Source organism: Homarus americanus, unplaced genomic scaffold (genome assembly GCF_018991925.1).
Source record: "Homarus americanus isolate GMGI-L3 unplaced genomic scaffold, GMGI_Hamer_2.0 scaffold52806, whole genome shotgun sequence".
Lineage (NCBI taxonomy): Eukaryota > Metazoa > Arthropoda > Malacostraca > Decapoda > Nephropidae > Homarus > Homarus americanus.
In genome coordinates, this window is record NW_024720773.1 from 4,846,615 (window position 1) to 4,868,698 (window position 22,084).

At 37.4% G+C, this 22,084-nt stretch overlaps 1 protein-coding gene across 2 annotated transcripts; it reads right to left on the reverse strand.

Annotated features, from left to right (window-relative positions):
• Window positions 1-1,365: 1,365 nt before the first annotated feature.
• LOC121860913 (endoplasmin-like) lies at window positions 1,366-21,013 on the reverse strand. 2 transcript variants are annotated; one of them, XM_042358289.1, is made up of 15 exons: window positions 20,870-21,013; window positions 17,177-17,313; window positions 16,032-16,130; window positions 15,800-15,925; window positions 15,509-15,646; window positions 15,230-15,398; window positions 12,628-12,806; window positions 12,393-12,517; window positions 10,259-10,487; window positions 8,388-8,587; window positions 8,110-8,281; window positions 7,719-7,964; window positions 5,546-5,682; window positions 2,931-3,064; window positions 1,366-2,116 (listed from the first exon to the last, which is right to left on the reverse strand). In XM_042358289.1, exons 1-15 carry the CDS (start codon window positions 20,922-20,924, stop codon window positions 1,893-1,895), a joined length of 2,370 nt encoding a protein of 789 aa, XP_042214223.1. In that variant the 5' UTR covers window positions 20,925-21,013; the 3' UTR covers window positions 1,366-1,892. The 2 variants fall into 2 exon arrangements, with proteins under 2 accessions (XP_042214223.1, XP_042214224.1); XM_042358290.1 differs by lacking the exon at window positions 5,546-5,682 and adding an exon at window positions 5,919-6,055.
• Between the last annotated feature and the right edge of the window lie 1,071 nt (window positions 21,014-22,084).

Consider the following 22,084-nt stretch of genomic DNA (forward strand, 5'->3'; position numbering starts at 1 on the left):
TTGGAACAATACCAGAAAGTGTTGTGACGGCACCGAGTGCGAGCTCTTTCAAGACAAGACTTGACCAACACTGGGAGGGTTAAGGTACAGTCACCCAAAAAAGTCCTGTTGCAAACCACGAACCCTGAGATTCAGACTCGTGAACCCGAAGCAGTACACACATTGTTCATAAATGCTTCGGATTCAAGTCTTAATCTCGGGGTTCATGGTTGGCGACAGGATATTTTTGGGTGACTGTACATTCAGGAGCCCGTGCATGCCCAATACTTGCCAACAGTGCGTAACAGAGACGTACCCAATCACCCAAGCGGCTAATGAGTAGATCATTTGGTGAAGAGGATAAAAGAAAAGGAAAAGTAAGAGACGTGACTGATTGCCCAAGTAGCTAACGAGCCGATCAGTGGTGAAGAGGATAAGAGATACAAACCCAGGTCCTGCTCACATTCTCAATTCATGTAGTTTCTTCGTCCTGTTGGGATATGACACGCCTCCTTACGGTTTGTCCGACCCAGATGCATCCTCTAGCACTTTGTGACACTGAATCTTACCATCCATTTCTTCTACCATTCTTAAGGCTCGCAAGATCTTTCTGTAGCTCTTCACAGGGTTTGGTTCTTAATTTCACTAAATAACTTGACATCAGTAAACATTTGTATGACAGGTCGTTTATGAAACAAACAAACATGTCCAATACACTGCCCTTTGGTACCTTGCTTGTTACAAGTACACATGAGGATTTCTCCTCACAAATCACAACACTGGCGACAGTAAAGAAAGTTTCCGATCCATGCTATGAGTAGCGAGTGTTTTGTGTTGTGGGGTGGGGTGGGGCGTGCAGTGTGGGATGGGGCGTGTGGTCAGTGTGAGGAGGGCATTGCAACACCTATAAAAATTAAATGTTAAGGGCTTTTTCCAAATTCATTGTCATCCTCCCTTTATTCCTTGCCTAGTAATTTGGTTTACTTTCTGGCTGCACCACATAGGGGGGGGGGGGGAAGTAATGTGTTCACCCATTGGAGCAAGCTATCCTCCTATAGTCTGAATAGGTGGCCTAAACCACTGGGAAATATGGTACAACCTGTTGGTACTTCTAAAAAAAAATTGCAATGGAAAAATTGTACTGGATCGCCAAAACAGCCAATTAATTTGGCTGTTCAAGTGGGTAGTGCCTGGTTATACATAGCAAAATGCAATTCCCATTCTTAAGATCCTTTATCCATACCCAGGTTGTATCCAAATGGAAAACAACAGCAAGGACGATACTTGGCAAAACTGCCTTCCCACGCCTGTTTATTATTTCAGTACCTTTCTACTCCACATGGTCTAATGAATAAGTAAACAATAATGAATAAGTAAACAAAACTATCATTGTTATATTGGTTTTAATATCAAAATGATTATGGCTACACTTTCACACAACAAACCACAATCCCACATAGGAGAGGAATGTAATACCCATTTAATAGCTGACAACTCATTCATGAAAATGATTGGTCACTGGTTTCAGAATACGCAACTTCATTAACTTAAGTTTAATAGCTTTACCGGAATTTTTGGAGCAAATACTAGAAACTGTGCAGCATAGTGTACTCCACAACTGCAAAAGTGTAATAAATTGTGCCTATAAATTTATTCAACTAATCTGCCATGGAATCTAAAATGGTTACATATCTTGAACCAAGTGAGCTTATATGATCAGTGAAACTTCTATTCAAATTCTAATTCACCAACTGAATGCTCTGGGACTGGAAATTTTATCATGGCACTTAGTTCAGAATAATTTCCCTCAACTACAGGGTTATTCCAAACATGTACCTAACTTGTCACCACATTTTCAGTTACACCATCAATGTCTTGATTTGTACCAATGTCCATTCCTATTATAGTTCCATTCAGAGTTCATCATGCATTTCTTCTACTTCCCCAGCATCATCTTCATCATCATCCTCCTCCTCTAGCAACTGCTCTTCATCCTCATCTGCCTCCTCTTCCTCCAACTCTGGCTCTTCCTCTACAGGTTCATCCAGAGGAATACCCAGTGTCTGGCGCATCATCTCTTCCACAGATTTTGAGAAGTCAACTGTATCCTTCAGCATATATCCAGATCTTAGTGTAGCTGAAACAGTAAAATTTTAGATTTGAAAAGAGCAATATTTTTGTTCTCCTGAAGTCTATTTCTGGCTACAGCAAGTATTGCTTTCCAATCCTAACCTGATCATATGAATTGGCTTTAAACTTGGTTACTTGTTGCAAGCAATATAAATTTTGTACTGTATATCAAACTTGAGCCCAATGACAATGAAAACTCGAGAAAAAAAGGTTGCCAAAGTATAATTAATGTACAGTATTCATCAGAAAATGTATGGATACGCTTTCAAAAAATTAAGAAGTTACATTTCTTGCAACACTAATAGGGTGTAAAGTGAAAATAATTTGTAATTAAGAATACTGTATGAATGATAATTTTATAAAAAAAACAGTAAAATGGACAGTTGCTCCATGGAGAGAATTACCGTTATGAAAAGACTACAAAGTGCAATTGTTTACCTGGAATTCCATTTCTTTCAGACAAAGTTACTGTTCAGAGCATAACCCTTCTCAAATTTCCTTTTGGCTTTGTTGTTCGCTTTTGATGCAAATTTGGCATTTTACAAGATTTTTTTTTAATATTGTACATGCATCAATATGGAGGAGTTTACTTTTGACTGATAGACCTTTAACAATTAAATTTGGCCTTTCCCATAAACTTAGTTCAAGAAGTTATTTCATATCCACAGAATTAGCCCCCCCAACCCATCACTGCAAAATAGGAAAAAATGTCAGCAATGCAACTTTACTGAACTAATCTAACAAACCTATCCTGCAAGTATGAACCAATATGACCCAACCATAGAAAGCAATGAGAGAAGGTTTCCAAGGGGCATAATTACCTGTATGGTACATCATAACAGCAATGTTCTTTGCAGACTCATCTGTTGGATCATCTTCTACACGTTTTAATAGTTCCTTAATCAGTGGGTGACGAGGATTTAACTCCAGTGTTTTCTTCTGGCTAAGGTAATAACTGAAAATAATTGTATGAATTAGGTCAAGACAGTTCAAGTAATTTTCTAACTACCAAGAATTATTCCCAATCTAATTTCAGACATTTACTTAACCATGCTTATGAACATACAAATCTCTATTAAATGCAAGTTCAGACAAAACTGGAAAAAAGACATCCTGTACAGTATATCCATTGGAGCTCATTCAATATTCAATAAAAAAAGCCAAAATGTACTCCTGCTACACCTCGACTATGCCTTCATACAGAAGTATAATTACTGTATTAGAGTTCAGACTTGCCGTCAGACAGATGCGACCAAGTGTCGTATATGTAGCACAACTAAGTTCGCCGAGTACATATTTCTACATACAGTACCATATTTAGTTTTATTATGCAGTATCATTAACCAAGGGATGTTCAAGACATGGGTTACATCAAACATCATAATAAGTCACATCTCAAACGCACACCGAAATTTTAAAATTGGCATTTCCATTATGCCGAAATAAAGCAAATTACAAATGTCAATTGCATATGATGCAGCCAACCGAGTCAACAATTTATTGTACTGTAGTTTGTATTTATCAATATTTTGTATACAATACAGTATGAAGTGTTTAATGATTTGTCTGGCTAATACAGGAAGTTAGATGTAGTGCTACAATTGGGCATTTTATTCTGGCTAACCCAAGACAATTTTGTTCACCCTACTAAATGGGTTAATCAAATGATTTTACAGTTTGAGGTTTAAACTGGTAGCTAAGGATTCCCCAGTTCACCCCATAGGCACAAATATGGAACAAGGAACATAACTTCCAATGATGGTTGCCATCCCAACAACTACCAATGATGGCTGCCATTTAAGGGTTAAAAATAATGTAGTTCAACCAGCAACACAGGTCAGGAGAGGTAATTGCTTACCTTCCTGCACTCCTAACTACATTTGGTTGAATGTGACATGTCCCTACACCATTTTATACCTCTTATTACAATTCCTAAAATGCAATTCTGTACACCATGAACCTGCCTCTGAAACTATTTGACACGAATCTATCCTTAATGCGGGCAACTCCAACTATCAGTCAAAAAATTCTACACAACTGCCTTTTAAGTTAGGCAATCACCAAACTTCACACAACCTGACAACCACTCATCCCATAAAGCATTTATCTTATGGCAACCTTCCATGCTTGTGTGGGTTAGCTGTGATTACCTGATGGCACCTGTTGGGTAATACCAGATTGGGATGTACCCCTAGCTCACCAATACAAGCTCAGAGACCAGGGTTACAGCTCTGGTAACCTGGTTGCCATCAAGCATGATGAAACAGTTTTATGAATGGATGCCCTTCCTAGTGCAAACCCACAAGGTGGGAGCAGCTGGCAAGGCAGAGTCAAAACCCCAAGGTACAGTAAAGACTTCCTGTCTACTTGGTTAAATACCTGGTAGGTTTGTACTGAAAATATTAATTTAAAATAAAATATTTTTCATAATGTCCTGATTGGTCAAGTTTCTGTCCAAGAAGAACAAAACAATGGTTACTAGTGTAGACATATTTAAGTATCTATCAAAAATTTATACATCAAGCATGTTTTAGTAAAGACCTGCAAGGATGAGAGTATTTCATACAATCAGTGACTAGCAAGTCTACTTTCATGGGTCCAAGTCCACGGCAGGTCACAGCCACTCAAATTTGTGGGACTACAAGAGATTTGCGACTAGAATATTGCAATAGATAAATGTTTACTTACCTCATTCTAAATAAGTAGACCAAGTTATTGTACACAGCTAATTATATTAACAAAAAGCCCTGCAATAGTTTTTAATGTAACTCAGTACTTCCTGTAAATCTAAAATACTGAACAAAAAAATTCAAACGCCAAACACCAAAGTCCAGCTATCAACCGAGGTACTGTACTACACTTATCTGTCTGGTAATGCCGTGCTACAGGTACAAGATGTTGCCCAAGTCTGAGGGGACTTGCCGTGTTATCTTTAACAATTTCATAATAATTTTGTTCCGAGCAACAAAAATTGAAGGATAGGAGTTGACAACTTTTCTCATGACAATGTATGCCCATCACTGCAATGTTAAGTTGGAGCTCCACAACCAAAATTAACTAGTGGTCACAATACTAAGGTCTAATATAAATCTATTTTATGATATTGTTCTATTAAAGAATTGTTTGAATGTCATTTGTATAATGCAACTCAACTTTGTTTCCTTTTAAATATTGTAGAGCACTATCATTTTATGGGATTCTGACTTCTGCAAGTAGGTTAGTACTTTCTGAAAGTAGCTGAATTATGACAATGAATTAGGTTATATACTTACAAATTATGAAGGTTTTACTGCACTGTTCTGTTCTTTCCTTACCTCCACAAGTAACCATTATGTAGTTTTAAAAAAACTATTAATACCCTATGAATGCTTACACTTATACCTTTATCCATCAATTTCCTTTACCTGACAATGAAAAATTAGAATACATTACTTACTCCCTCTGTACATCATTGCTCTTGGAGTGTGTCTGAGAGGTCACTATACGTTGCATATTTGCTGTCCAGCCAAATCTAGATGAAACTAGTGCACATGGTGACTCCGACAGCCTTTCTCCAACTTCTGCTTTCACAATCTACGAGAATAGTTGGGTGTTGATTGAAGCTTTCTAATAAGTTCTCACTAAAGTGTACAGCCTAAGCCTCAAAGATGTCCCTGAAAGTTATCCTTACCTTTGCAAGCTTTCAAAGAAGAAACCCTTTTAGAAGTTATGGAAAGCTAAGACCCAGACTAAGTCATGCACTAAATACAACTGCAAGAAAGCTTTCTATATTAGGAGAGAAAACTACCACCCATGCAAAGTAAACTTACTCCCTATGAGAATCGTGAGTCTTCTGGTGAGCATTAGAAACAGCCAGGCGTTCCATATTCCCAGTCCAACCAAACATGCTGGCCACTAGAGCACATGGGGAGTCAGAGAGACGCTCTGATACAACTGCCTTTGAAACCTGAGAGAGGATTTGTCAAATACTGTACTTAACATTTCAAAGAACCTAAGCCAAGCAATTCATTTATTTCCAATGATAAGCTGAAGCCTTTCCAAATGCCACAACAAAAAAGATGTCAATAGAAATAATTAGTAAGGTAAGAATCACTATTGAAAGGTTTGTAGCAAAGGGTGATAAAAACACGGTTCGATGTCATTCAGAAAATCTCTCGCACTTACACACTTCATAGTAAGATAATTGTTGCCCCTTATGTAACGAGGATGGCCGGTCCAAGGGCCACCTAGGCTTGAATTTGTTTAAGGTGTAGAAGCTGTCGCCAACAACGACGACAGCCTAAGTTAACGAGCTGCATGACCCGGTTTCAAGGAATAGTCTGAGAAGACTGGACAACTCGCCAACTGCACTGGCTAACCATTACCCCAGAATACGATCCACAAATCAACTAACATCCACATTCCCAATTACTGCTGGGTAAACAGAGGCAAATGGTGTAAAGAAACTTCCCCATAGTTCCACCCTGACTGGGGATCGAACCCAGGTCTGCTCGCTTGCGAGGCGAGCCTGCTGAAGACACACACACACACACTTCACGCAGTATATACATACAAATTCAGAAACAAAAATCCAGAATAACAATCTAAAATAAACTGATTAGATTAACTTTTAAACCAGAATTTTCATATTTAAGAGTACCTTAATTTGATGGGGAGCTCATAATTATATTCATGGCAATAGAAAAACATGAAGCCAAGCCGAGGAAACAAAAACTGTACAGTACAAGCATTTTCCAATAAAACTGACCATAACTCAAGATAATCCTTTTCTCTCAACCCACATTTGTGGCACAGTCCCCTTCACTAGTGCATTTACAGGGGCTTGTTATATAAACATTCCATGTCATGAGATTTTGTTCCAATATTGTTTTAATTCAACTCCATAGTATGTTCACTATTGCAAGTTTCCTTGTCGAGTGTACACAAACACGGCTGCCACACTGCACAAAATAAGACAAGCCCCTGTAACTAGTGAAGGGGAAGATACAGTAAAATCTTTAATCAGTTGTCAAAAAGATTCAATTATTTTTTAGTGGGGTTGGAAGAATAGGAATTACTTGTAAAAATTATAGCAGGTGCAATGAAGAATGCAGGTGAAACTCCAGATAAAGGAACTCTAGGCCCAGAACAAGTACTGGGCAGATAGCTAAAAAAATTTAAAATTTAATGTTTGTAATGGTATGCTTTATATATAAACTACCCAAATGATAAATTAATGTGTAATAAAGAAATCACAATCTAACTTTTCCTAAACAATATTTTGCATGAAAATTATTTTATTCCATTAACACAGTATCTTCATCCAAAGTAAACAAATTAACTACAATTATGTTTAAAGGATTAAATACTGTGAAGAATGCTGAAGTGCCATTATTGTGGCCACAATATTTACTATAACAAACCAGGGTAACATTTAAGTTCCTGGGAAAACATCTACCCAATCACAAAAGCAGAAAAAACTGCTAAGGTTTGATTACTATGAAACAATTACAATTGAAGCCATTTGGTTCATTCTACATTTGGACCACTGTTAAACTTTATTCTGCAGGTTTTATGGCAACACTAAGTATAGGAAAGTAATGAACTGAACCCTCTATAAATTAACTAACCTCATCCTTCAGGGCTTCTTCACTCAGCCACTTTGTTAGAGGCTCAAAAAGCTTCTTGAGCTCTTCCATACGCTCCTTCGCTCCTTCACCCTCATCAATTGTCAAGCCTTCTTTTGCCACATTCTGGAACTTCTTCCCCTCAAACTCGGGTATGGCATTTATAGCATACTCATCAATGGCTTCTGTTAGGTACATCACCTCATACCCCTTCTTGATGAGACGCTCAACAAATGGTGAATTTTCCACCTGAAAATTAGTGATTAAATTTTGTTCAAAACTGGAAAATTAAATACCTAATTTGTGGTATGGAATTTTCTTTACTGGTACCTTATGAATCTACCATTTCCATCCAATTCAATTAACAAATGACCTTTGCTTTCTATTCCCTTACCTCAGCTCTTGAAGCACCAGCCATGTAATATATGTGCTCTTGTTTTTCCTTCATTCGTTCAACATAGTCTGACAAGGAGGTTAGTTTGTCTTTGCTTGCCGATGACAGAAAGCGTAGAAGTTTGGCAAGACGCGTGCGGTTTGCAGAGTCTTCAATTGCTCCTAACTTAATGCTGTGGAAAAATACTCCAATAAATACCTCCCAAATACAGTACTAGCAACCAAAACTAATTTTATCTTTACATTTACATTTCAATGAATCAAGCTATTTTAACTCACTTTGTTGAGTATTCCTTCCAGAACTTCTCATAGTCTTCAGGTTCCATTTTCTTGATCATATCAAGAGTCTTGCGCACCAATTTTTTCTTAATGACTTTCAAAAGCTTGTGTTGTTGAAGGTTTTCCCGAGATACATTTAGAGGCAAGTCATCAGAATCCACCACACCACGAATAAAGCTCAAGTAGTTGGGCATCATATCCTGTTAAGAAAAAACAACAATGAAGATTATGTATGTATCAGCACAATGCACAAACTTCACACATTCACTAACTTAAGAGCTTTGGGTAACTAAAGTAAATTTGATATACCAATATAAATGCCATAAACTAATTGTATTATGCTGTATTAAGACAATCATACCATATATTGCTAACATTTCAACTAAGCATCAAACCAGGGCATCAGTTATCCACATGCAGGGTAGAGAAAACATTCCAATACTTTAAGATAGGTGCCAGATTTCATTTACATCCATAACTTGTCATGATTTATTCGTGTATCGAGTAGAAATTCACATGCACTAAGCCAGCCGAGGAGACCAAAATATCAAAAGGGCGAGTAATCTTGGAAAATTAGTTTTTTTAATCGCCCAGCAGGCAACTAGCATGTCGGATTCAAGTGTCCAGGAGCTATCCAGTAGTTTCGAACAAAGTTCCTATTTTTTGACAATCTGCTTTACCATAAAGAAGTGCTTAGTGTCCAGTTTATAAAAGCATTGCAAAAGTAAACGCGTGTTGTACGCCTGAACCCGCGTACTTGGTAGTTGTGCCCTGCTGCTCCCAAAGAGTCGGCCAGCTATCACAGTGCAACCAATACCTCCAATAAGCACGTGATGTTTAACAGATATTATTAATGACCAGGAGTCACCAAAGGGATCGTTTGATGTGGAAGAATGTTATTCCACCAACAAGTAAAAAACAAAACCAAAGAAGAAAGGTTAGAGCAACAGCATCAACATGAACAATCAACACAATCTAGATCATTCCAGAAGTCATGGTATGCAGAGTCTGACTGGCTGATGTATGGTACTGCTGCAGAGGTCAAAGCTTTTGCTCATAATGTTGTGTAGTGTTACCACTACAAAATGAGCAAAATACCACCAGTTTCAATACTGTCCTGGCAGCAAATAAATGAATCGGAGAAAAGTGTGGCTTCTTTCTCCATTTACTTGATTTTGTCCATTCTAACCAGTTACGCTGAACATGGCTTCAGTCAGGTCAAGCCCTTCACAACAGACTGGCCCAGTAGTCTCACAGATGACCACTTAACATATCTAGTGGCCCAGTTGCAGTCAGAATGTGTTGGCAACTTAACAATCCAGAGTAAGCCACCAACAGATTCTTAAAAAAAGGGGCCTGCAGTGTTGCAGCACAGAGGAAGTGCTGGACAATATCAAAGAATTGGACGAAGAGCATGTACAGAAACTTATTGACCAACTCCAGTGAAGAAGAAAGCCACCAGTTAATTGCAGTTACATACATAGAGGACAGTAGTTTTTAAGATATCTAAAACAATTTCATATTTTTCAGCTTTTTTAAAGCAAACAAGAACACCGATTATCCGTATTATAATATGTTGTGCAGCCAGTTTGCAATTTGAATATAATTTACCTTTTGCTATTAAAGTTAAATAAAATGTCAAAGTAAACTACTTTCTAAGTAGACCTACCCAGTATACTGTATGTCAACGATTGAAAATTTAATGTTTTTTTAACGTCTTAAAATTTTGGAAGGGCTAGTAACAATCCAGTTCTTGGCTGGATACCTGTAAAGGGCAAATTTCTACCCCTAGTATGGTTCAAGACAAAACATGCTTATTATAATGGCATCCCTCATATGAAAAGATAAAGACCAAAATCCTTTTTACATACCTGGAAATCATCAGTAATAAATACTCTTCGAACGTAAAGCTTGATATTATCAGTGCGAGTTCCATACTTGTTAAAGGATTCTGATGGCTGAACTTCTGGGACAAACAAGAGAGACTTGAATGTAACTTCCCCCTCAGCAACAAAGTGGGTCTTTGCAAGAGGTTCTTTTGAATCCTTGCTGAGAGTCTTGTAAAATTCATCATACTCAGAATCCTCAATATCTGCAGGTCTGAAAATTTAGAAGGGATTCTTAATATTGTCACTAACAAATTTTTTGAGAAGTCTAAACTACAAGAAAAAAAAACTACAAATATGTGTACACTCATACTATTTACATGCAAGTTGCAACTATGACATTAATACTTGCATATAGAACTACAGTACTGTATTGTAAATTGAAATCCTGAATTTACAAAGCACAGGATGTGAATCTCTACCAAAATCCTTGGGGCTGAATGTATCATTCCATTTTTTTTCTCAATTTTGGCATAGAGCCAGGTTAGTGGTAGCTCACCCACAGGGGTCCTGGCCAATGTCAAATTTTCTTTAAAGCATTTTAACTTTACTAGACATCCAGCCTGCAAAGAAAGGTCTAACCTAGTGACATTATATAGCCCCTATACTATACTGTATCAGGATATCATTGATATAAATGTGCAGCTAAATTATAACAGCAGTTACAGCAGCACAACAGTTAAATACAGACTGACGGATATTTAATTTGACATCTAAATGTTTACTTCTCAGATAAGCAATTAAAATTTTAATACTAGGTATCATTAAACAAGATGTTTAAAGGATTAATAAAATATTAAAAGGACAGTTGGTCAGCTGATGGAAATGTATGGGTAGTTTCCTTTCTCACTGGATGGTAGCACACGCAGGTGCATTGTCTGCTAAGCCCGAGAGGCCAGCTAGCCCAGCACAACAACAAGTCACCTCGAGGCTGCACAAGAGTCCCTGAAGCAGTTCAGACTACTTGAAGATTCCATCCCTTATTTTTTCTTTGTATATCATACTGATGGTAAAGTAGCTCCTCACAGTTTAAAAACATTAAATAAGATCAATATTTCATTTCTCAGATTGCACGAAATATTTTTAATCCACCATTTAATTAAGCAAGCTTTCAAGTTAAATATCAAAGGAATCAATCAGCTAATGGAAATGCACTGACAGTTTCTCCAGCTATCAGTACAGTAGATAACAGCACAAGTGAACTCCTCAAGCTGGTGGATGTTTCAAATTACTGTACTGTAAGATCTCACATTTTATGGTATTGCCTCCCACAAATTGTTGTAGGAATGAATATGAAATATGCTAATAAGCAGGGATTACTGTACCCATTAATGGTACTCAATACTATATACAAGTTATCAGATATGGTCACTACAGTCCTCGCTCTCTAACCATGACTCCCTTAATCTAAATCCCCCTTCAAACTGGTCTGTGGTCCAGCACTGGACACATCCCCAACCCAGAAAAATAATCAAAATTCAGCTGGCATGGGGCAAAGTTCACAAGCGGAAGCTGCCACTGTGATGGCACAAAAGGAGAACTCTGCAATTACTTGACGAAACCGTAGGTAGTTGCGGAGGAGCACTTAAGTGGAGTGTCTAAGAAATATAGTAAAGAGTAGAGTACAGTACAAGCCGTCTTAGTGTAAACAACCTCCGCTCCACCTTTGGCAACGTATTTGAGTCATACAATTACTTCCTGCCCCAACCAAGTGCTCACTGCAAGACTACTACATCATGATAAGTAAGTACAGCACTGTAATATCAACATGTACTATAGGCTTCTATTTCTTAACAGGTATATTATAATGCAATAATATACATACGAAGCCAATTCTCTTATCACTCCCATTATATTAGGCCAAGGCCAAAATATTTATGGCTAGCAAAAATTAAAACTTATCTGCAGCATCTGTCTTAATTGTGTTTGAAAGATGATTTCATATTGTATTTATCATGAATAAAATACCTACAATTTGGTTTCAATAAAAGTGATTGAAAAAAATATTTGACCAAGGTGAATAATTTATGAAAAATTGCAAGAAATTTTTATATCGCAGTCTAAAAAACACTAATCAAATTAGAAACACTTCTTGATTATGAACTCTTAGTGAACTTACTTCCTTGTCCAGATAGGTTTGGCATCATTCACAAGTGTCCAATCCCAAGTAGTTTTAGAAACTTTCTTGGTCTTGGGCTTGTCTTCTTTCTCCTCTTCTACCTTTCCGTCTTCATCCTCCTCAATCTGTAAAACATTGATCAACCTACAATTGAAACCACTCAATATATTTTCTTAACATCTTAAATTAGTCTATCAATTCAGATAATAAAATCATTAGTAACAAGAGGCTATACCTTATCCTCTGGCTCTGCCTCATCTTCATCAAGAGGCTCTTCCACCTCTTCAGTTTTTGACTCCCATAGGTAAATAGGGAAGTTAATGAACTGTGAATACTTCTTCACCAAATTCTTCACAGTATCTACCTCAACAAAGTCATAAGCTTCTTCCTTCAAGTGTAGCGAGACCGTTGTCCCTGCGAAAAAACAATATTGGTATATTACTGAAGATATTACAAGAACCTATTCATTATCAAATTCTTTGATTTTTCATGCACAACGCTGCCTTACTAATAAAAAACCCTCCCACACAGGGCTAGTTGTGACAGCACAGAAGAGCTGTGCTGTATTTTTTTATTTGAATGTATTTCTCTGCAACTTTCTTTTTCTTGTATAAAATGAAATACTGTACAGTACTGTACATTCTATGTACAATCTTTTTTTTCATATAAAACCAGATACAAAAATTTTAAAGATAAAGTCGTGTTATAATTTGCTATACAATCGACTGAAGTGTTTGCCAACAAAAAACAAGCAAGTACAGTAACTTATAACAAAAACCATAAATATTTTTACTCTTAACCTTTACGAAATTTTCAATCGGATGCAAGTAATACAAAGGCTCATATTAAAAAGATAATATTTTCAGAAACTGATCACTCCACTTGAGCAAATTGTAATTTTTAATTTCTTTATTATTCCACTGGTTAGTATAATTATGTTATAGTGGTTTTAGAATTTTGCTACAATGTACCATTTGACTATAGGCAGTTTTAGAAAAAATACATCCCCACGTGTGTAAGCTAATGCTGTACAATAGTACTGGAGTGTAACATGTTACAGTATACAATAATATCATACCGATAATAAAATCTTATAAATCTTTTATGATGTTAAATGCTCAAGTTACATGAGGGGGGGGATGTAGCAGGGCACCAGGGTATAACAAACATGGTGTGCTGTGCTGTACTGTATTACAAGGACCTAAATATCCTGAAATATAACATGAAGGTATCCTGTTTAATGTGGAGTTACATTGCCGAAACGTAAACATTCAGCGAAATCGACACTAAAAGCAGGCTAACAGCAGCAAAGTACGGAGAACGAACAACAGGTTCAAGCAACAGAGATTAAACACCAAGTACAGTACTGTACTCCCTAATAATAATCCATGTATTAAGGGTTACGAATGGTTCCGCAGTTAAAGACGGATATATTAACGCCAAACTTCAATAATATACAAACAATGTGATTCAGGGTACAACTAGTTAAGTGAGCATAGGTTAAACCCAATACAAAAAAATTTAAAAAACTTTATATAAAATTGATACTAAAGCACATTAGAAACAAAATTAGCTCTTTCCACTCAAACCATCTAGGCGTCATGACAGTTCAGCCGGGCAGTCACCCAGCTGACTCCGAGACTCATGAGGGTTTATGCCGTGGCTTCACATTGGGGGAGGGAGCTGGGCTGGGTGGCGAGTCAGTGACACCATTTCGTCACTGCTTCCACATGTACAGTAGAGGTCAAAAGTAATCGTCCACTCCACCGCCTAACCCCTGCGCCTGACTGGGTCCCTTCCGAGAGGCAAGTGGAGGGGTGACTTGGGAGAGGGAATGATTGACTTGGGAGAGGGAATGATTGACTTGGGGGAGGGGTGTGGGAGGGTGATGATGCAAATTGCTCATCAGAGGGGCATTGAAGAAAGCAGGGAAACTCATGAAAGGCAGGAAAAGATGGATGCAAGCTTTTCCAAGATCATCTTCAATTTACACCCTTATTTTACTATTATTATAATGTGCCAAACATTTCCTTAATTTTTCAGGTTTTAAACTACGGTAATTGGATATTTACCATAACATTACGAGGAGAAATATTAAACACGCTAGCCACTCAAACCAAAAATTTGCCTGCAACGCGCCAATCTACTTCCTCCCGCATCCATGATTTTCACAACCAATAAACATTGCGGGATGGAGAATCGCAACAGTACAGCAAGCAATTTATTATTTTCATCAATTACCAAATTTTTCCCAAGAATGTTAGTGGCAAGAAGTGGAAATTATTGTAATAGCTAGTTTATTACTACTGGTGGTGAGCAAGGACAAAAACAATGCTACTCCACCTCTTGCATGTCACATCAAGGGGGGGCTCCTTCATGGAAGCCAAATGCCTTAATACTAATGGAATATTACTAGCCAAAAAATTTCCTCCTCAGAATATCAAATAGAGGCATAGATAACTCGGGGAAACTAACTCTTTGTAGGGCAAGTGTCAATCAGAAATCCCTTTCTTTGACCGACGCACAAATGAGTCGGTGCAAATTAATAGTGGACTCGGGTGTGTCAGTGCACAAAATAAACCAAACCTTGTTAATTATGATTACACGATTTAAGCAATTTGTAATTTGAAAAATATACTGTATAATAAACTTGGCTAGGTTGTAAGTGCATTTCTCAACATTACATATTGTTCCTACAAGATTTTACAGTTCATCTTCCAACCTACTAAAAAAATTTTATTACCATGTACTGTACCTACTAAAATCCCACTCACTGGGGTACAGTTTCTAGCTACTGTTTTTTTTAATAAACCACCATTCTTGAGAAAAGAACTCACCTCTCTTAAGAGTGTCTCCACGAGGGTCTTCCACAACCGAGAACTCTGCTGAATCAGACTCCCAAATATGCTGTTTGTCCGAGTTGTGTTTACTTGTCACTACTACACTGTCCGCAACAAGGAATGCGGAGTAGAAACCAACACCGAATTGTCCAATTAGGTCTCCTGCCTGTCAAAAATAAATCAAAACCTTTAGTTTTAATGGAACGAATTTCAACGCAGTAATCATTTCAATGCAACAATTTTTATGCAAAAACTCTTCTCAATACAGTAACTTACCTGATCAGCACTCTCCGATTCCTGAAGTTTTGAGAAGAATTCCGAAGTTCCCGATTTGGCAATGGTACCCAAATTATTGACAAGGTCTAACTTGGTCATTCCAATACCAGTGTCAGTGATGTGAAGGATATGGTTGTCCTGAAAATTTAGATAAAATTAGCAATCAATTCAAAAGGCAGTGTTTGTTTCTTGATATGGTTGTCGTAAAATTAAAATCTTCAAACAAAATTCAAAATGAACATTTTATTCAATAGGCAAAATTGTTTAGTTTCAACAAATACTGGTACTTACTTTATCAGCTTTAATTCTTATCACCAACTCTGGGTTTGTTTCAAGTTGTTCTTTATCAGTCAGCGAGAGTAAACGGATCTTATCCAAAGCATCAGAGGCGTTGCTGATAAGTTCTCGGAGGAAGATCTATAAAACAGCATTTATTAACATTCGATTAAGGATAAACACAGGGCATGTAACAAAACATATTTCCATTACAATGTCAGAGACCGAGAAACTATATTAAACTTGCCTCCTTGTTTCTGTATAATGAATTTATGATCAACTTCATCATACGATTCACTTCTGCCTGGAAGACATGCTTTTCAGCCTTTTCTCTCATCTCCTTTATCTGAAACCAAATACAATAATCAACAGCAAGGATCGGATTAAATGCGTTTTCTTGGGTCAACCTTGCATGTAAAAATTGCAATACAGTTCTGTACCAGTAAGAGCAACAACCCCCAAGTGTTCACATAATTCACGAATTTGATACGAGTTACCTTACAAGAGTGTAAACCCATCTTTTAAAATTCAAACCCTGATTTTTGGTTCAAGGATTTTTTCATCTACCTCGTGTTTAATTCAACCCTAGCTTGAGAAATATAGTACAAGGTATAATCCTAGATATTTTGTAGCAACTCCCCAACACCCTCTTTGCCGTAACAACAGCCAATGCTATGAACAGTCACCAACCCCTATTCACAAATTTCAGTAGCAATACTGCATAGTATTATTCTTTGTTGCAAAGAATGTACAATACAGGTACAGTATTTCTGTAATAGCTATGTATTGTACTTTGTCTAATTTGAACAGTACAGTTTAATATATGGTGGGATATGCCTTTATAACACCAATTTTAATTTATAACAACATTCTATGGACATTATTATGGTCTAAGCAAACTTTTGAAAGGTGAAAACTTTAAATATTTTTATTACCAGTACATTATGGCAGATCTTACCAAATGCTTTAAAACTAAGATACTTCACTGAGGAATAATCAAATACACTAAATGAGGAATAAAATGCCCATAAAAACTAATTCTGCTGTATGACAAGAATTTTCACTAAATTTGAGTAATTGCCCCTCCTAATTACAGGATTATCAAGTAATTACTGTCCTAATTGTACTTTAATAGTAATTACCCAGTCCTAATTACAGTATCAACTAAATTGACAGAACTTATCAATTTTGCATCTACAGTATAATACATGTACAATGAAAGAAAAGTTGTGTCATGAAATTTGGTGAAAACAAGTACTGAAGGGCTAAAACTTTTGGTGCACTGCCTTGTGGTAGGGCTCAATGTTTCACCAGTTCCATTTAATCTTCGGACAAAACCGTGACAACTTTTGTCTTTGATTGTACATAGTAGATAAATGCTTGACCACTAACCTGTGCCACATTGAGACCATCCAACTTTATAGCCTCCTCTTCCCTGGCCACTACGTTGTCATCTGTCCGTGAACCCTCCATGCCAGCACCCAGATCTTGTTCCACAGTTTCTGCATCATCTTCAGCTTTAGCACTCCCTGCAAAGTTATGTAGCACATTAAAATGGAATGAACATGGCATGCTTAACATTACTCCATGAATTTGTTCATACAAATAGCAAATTGAAATTCTTTATATTACTGTATTGCATTACTGTACAGTACTACAATTTACAGCAAAATTACAATGTGCCAGTACAACTTATTGAAGTAGTTGTGCACTGGGCTGAACTTATAAAATGTGAAATTAAAGATTTACCTGTAATGACTGCCCTTGTGTCAAATCTTTCAATCTTTTTCCAGTTACACCAGCCAATTGCCATCACTCAATAAAACTTGTCATTCTCATTCAACAACTGAGAATCTCACATTCCTATGATAGCGAGAAAATTTGTAAAACCAAGAATGTTTTAAGATTTTAGGCATGCCTCATTTAAAATTCTCAGTGAAAACCAGTTTGATGCATAGCTATCAAATCCTGTGCAGTATCAACCAAGAACAATTTACTTCAGTACCAAGTACATGGTTTTGGTCTACACACCTTTGACACTGGCAAGATAAGCTGTGATCCACACCTTGCCACTTCAGCAAATTAAACATTATCGACCATAACTGAGGGTATCCCTTGATTCACAATAACTAATTTTCCTCATTTCCTAATGTTGCTAGCTATCCCATAATGTATCACAGCCAATTTATAACAGCAGGACATTGTCAAGAGTGTTCCTGCCTTTTAAAATGCCACTGAACAGTTTACAAATCTCTTGTGCTAAATTTTCACAACATCCAGCCAAAACAAATGAAAACATGACAAATGGCAACTGTTTTAGGCACCCTGGGAGGTGGGTGTTGAGGGACACCACAAAGATCATCATACTGTTTTGATGGAGACAGGCAAGGCTGGAGGTGTTGCCATTATCAGGTTGTTTTATGATCATGTTTACATAAATTTCTGCTCAACTTTCTTGAGATGATAAATCTATGGAAATAATTTAATAAATTTTTACTTTAAAACAGGAGTTCCTAGGGGTTGACCAATATGTTTACCCAGTGTATTTTAAACAGATCTGACGTTCATTTTGAGCAGAAATTGCTTATTTTTGCACAACCCCCCACCCCCAAACAATAACAATAGAGCCTGGATAATCTGGGTTTTTGGGTGGGGGAGAAAACGAAAAGGAGTCTTCTAACCTAACAAAACCTAACCTAAAGCCATCGGACCCCCCATAGGCCTAGCTTAAACTAACCTAAAATTTTCAGTAATTAAAATCTCTGGGGCATGCCATGTCCAAAAGTACAATACCTTACAAGTGGAAGGACCAGGGATATGTAAGAATTGGGTAGAATGATAGTCTTGTGAAACTGCAATAAACTTAAAGTAATCGTAGGAGCACAAATGACAACCAACCTCCACCACAGCCATTGTGAGACCAGTCAAAGAAATTATCCAGGCTGCTTCCTTAGAACAAAATCAAATGCAAATAACGAGAAAAATTCACGCGATATCGATACAACGCTGGTCATCTCAGAGGCATAGACTGAAAACTACGTAAAACCATTTAAATTTAATCGTGGCACTATTATCCATTTCCACCATGTATATATGGGGTTCAAAATGTCCAGAATAGCGAGATCTAAATGTTTTAGTTTACAACCTATGGGCATGCCATGTCCTAAAGTAAAATACCAAAAGTTTACCAAGCAGTTAGAATACTGTACAATGAAAATTAATATTGGAAAGAAACTTAAAAAGCATGGTTCTGTTCAGTCTGCTAGGCCAGACAATGGAGGCATGTTGCCAATATAAAAAATTCATCACAGCACAAATTTATGTGCAGCAGGAAGTTCACACCCCATAGGTAAGATTTTCAAAGGTTTGTTTGACATTCTTTTTAGCAATTTACCACACACTTTCCCTCTCCTTCAAAGCCCTGCCCACTTTGAATTAATATCATAGGTAATTTTATCCATTAAAATACTCATTATAAATTTACGCCAGAAACTTATAGTATTCTTTTTGGCGGTAAATTTTTACGAGTGGATAACCTAACCTGACCTGGGGGCTCTAACTCCCCTCCCCTCGATACCTTGGTATTTTTAAGTCATTTGCGAAGGAAACGTCATAGAAGTGTCTTAACATTGTCTAAACATCAGAAAAACATTGCTCAACAAAAAATCAATGGTTGCCCACTTGTAAAAATTTACCCTTTAGGCTAACGCTATTTAGTCCGTCCACAATTTCAGCAACAACTCACTATTCTGCCATAATTTTTGCTTCTATTGCGGATTTTTTTTAAGATTCAAGTCGTGCATTATATAGTACGGTAATGCTATTTAGACCAGCGTGCTACACCCTCCCCCTACCATGGCTTGTCGTGGAGTAACATTTACCTTCGGTAACCAAACAAACCTTTGAAAACCTTCCCCAACCTTTCTTAACATGTAAAAATGTTAAAACATCACTTCCGAGTTGATGGGTCCCTCATCTGAACACCAAAAACATGAACAGGGTAAGCCTATTATTGTTTTAGGATTTTAAGGTTAGGAAAGGTTTTCAAAGAGTAGTTTAACTTTTTTTTGTATTTTGCCTCGCTTCTAACCAGTAATAGAAGAAGTATCATTTTGGTCATCCAGCGAATTTTAGGATCACAAATTACCAGCTCCTGTGTTCGTTACTATGCTGCTCTATGTAGGAGCTAGTCAGGGTTAGGTTGAAACTATGTTTCCCATGTTTTTAGAACGATTCCGACCTTCACTTACACAGCAAAATATGTGATTTTCCCCTCACCCAACACCCCTGGTTCCCACTGGGGTAGGCCATTATCGTTGCACAAGGGGGGGGGGGGGAGGTTTAGTACAAAAAGTAGCGATTTGCAGTAGAAATGAAGGTCAGAACCGTTCAAAAACCATCAAAAACAATTTCAACTTCCAAGTAAGTGGACGACTTAAATAATTTCACCCTTTTAGGTTGGGGTTGACCTTCCAGTATAAACATCCTATACATCCTGCCATGCCACTTCCATTGTTTACACGACTAGGAAACTAATGCTTCCCACCACCTTCCCATACACAACTTCCAGTGAACCACAGGACTTCAGATTAGATTTACCAACATAACCCAAACGTTAAGTACATGTTAGGATAGGTATACAGTACACAAAGGTCGCTGGGGAGAACATGAAGCCTCACTAATGGAGTCAGCCATACGTGGGTTATGGAATTCATTAATTCTAATTAAATTAAATGAATAAAAATTGCAATTCAATGTTTTTTGGGGGATTTTCTGGAGATGTCCGATAGAATAATATTCAGCAGTTAGTGGTTTACCTACTCAATGGCCTAAAGTATTACCAGTACCATTAAAACTTGATGACAGAGAAAACCTGCACCTACTACCATTCCCCTAAGGGTTCTTCGATTACTGGAGCACCGAGCCAACCGCCTCTATTAACACAAACTACCTGGTATTACGTTTCACTGATACCGACATAATTTACTGTCCTGTTGCCGAGTCACGAAATGTGGGAGTCAATTTCCTCCCCGGCTGTAACACAACCCCATGTCTTACAATAATATTAAATGCCCAGCATCTTACCTGCGAGCAATAAAGCTACGAAGAGAAAGATGTACCGGTATCTTGATTGCCACATTTTCCTTCGGCCGGTCTGTGTTCACCCTCACACTACGGAGTCCACTCAACGACTGGGAGTTGATGTTTGTTACTCTAAGCGACGCCGAGGCTCCACCTCCCGGGAGGCGTGGTTACTAAAAACAACCAATCAGCATAAACCACGCACGCTTTGTAGCCAATGGCCATCTGGGAAGTGTTCCTGACAGGGTAGAGTTGGCTCGCTCTCATTGGTCCTCACAAGCGACAGATCCTCACACTCACCACCACGGTGCGCAGGTGTTTTATTTTATGTATATAGCGGGATATATCATTCATCGTTTTGATTAATGTATATCATTATTTTATATATGTCACTAATATATATTTGAAGACATAAATTCATTAGCAATTATTTTTTTTTAGTTCTTCGGATAAATCCTCTTCCAAGCCACGTACAGTAAGTTGGTGTCACAGTATTGTATTTTACTAGAACTTTCCATAAATCCTACGTTGTTTAAATTTCACTTTAACTTTTAAGGTAACACCAATAACAATTATTAATTTTACAAGAAGACTCTAGAGATCCTTTTCGAGGTTTGTAACTTGCTTAATAACTATATCTGGAATTTCCTTGACCATATACAGGTATACCTATTAGATTGTCTAGTCTTTGTTATTAAACTATGTAAAATTTGTGTTATTTTAATTATTTCTGACAGTTTAACAGCTTCAATCAGAGTATCGTCCTCATATCTGAGAGTTGGCGACCAGTCCTTTAGACGTTCTCGGGTTGTTTCTCTCTCTGGTGATCCAATTTTTATTTAATTCATCCGTCTCAGTCTCTGCCTCCCAATGGCTCTCCTACCATCAACTTTGCCCATTAATATTTGTTATTATTCCCTCGCTTCTAATTATATGGACACATTTCTGTAACTTGTAAATAATATATAATGTCATCCATTTCTAATCCATGCATATTAATATGTTACAATAGACAGCAATTTGCTCTTGATTTCAATATGGGACAGAAAAACTTACTTTGCGCATTGGCTATAAGGGCCCACCTATAACTATGAAAATGTTAGGTCACACAGGTACATACTCAGTTTCAACAGTGAGACGATAAGTGAAGTCACAAAATGTGCCACGATACTTGACAGTTCCATTAATACCAACACCTAATTCAGACCCCCCCCCCCA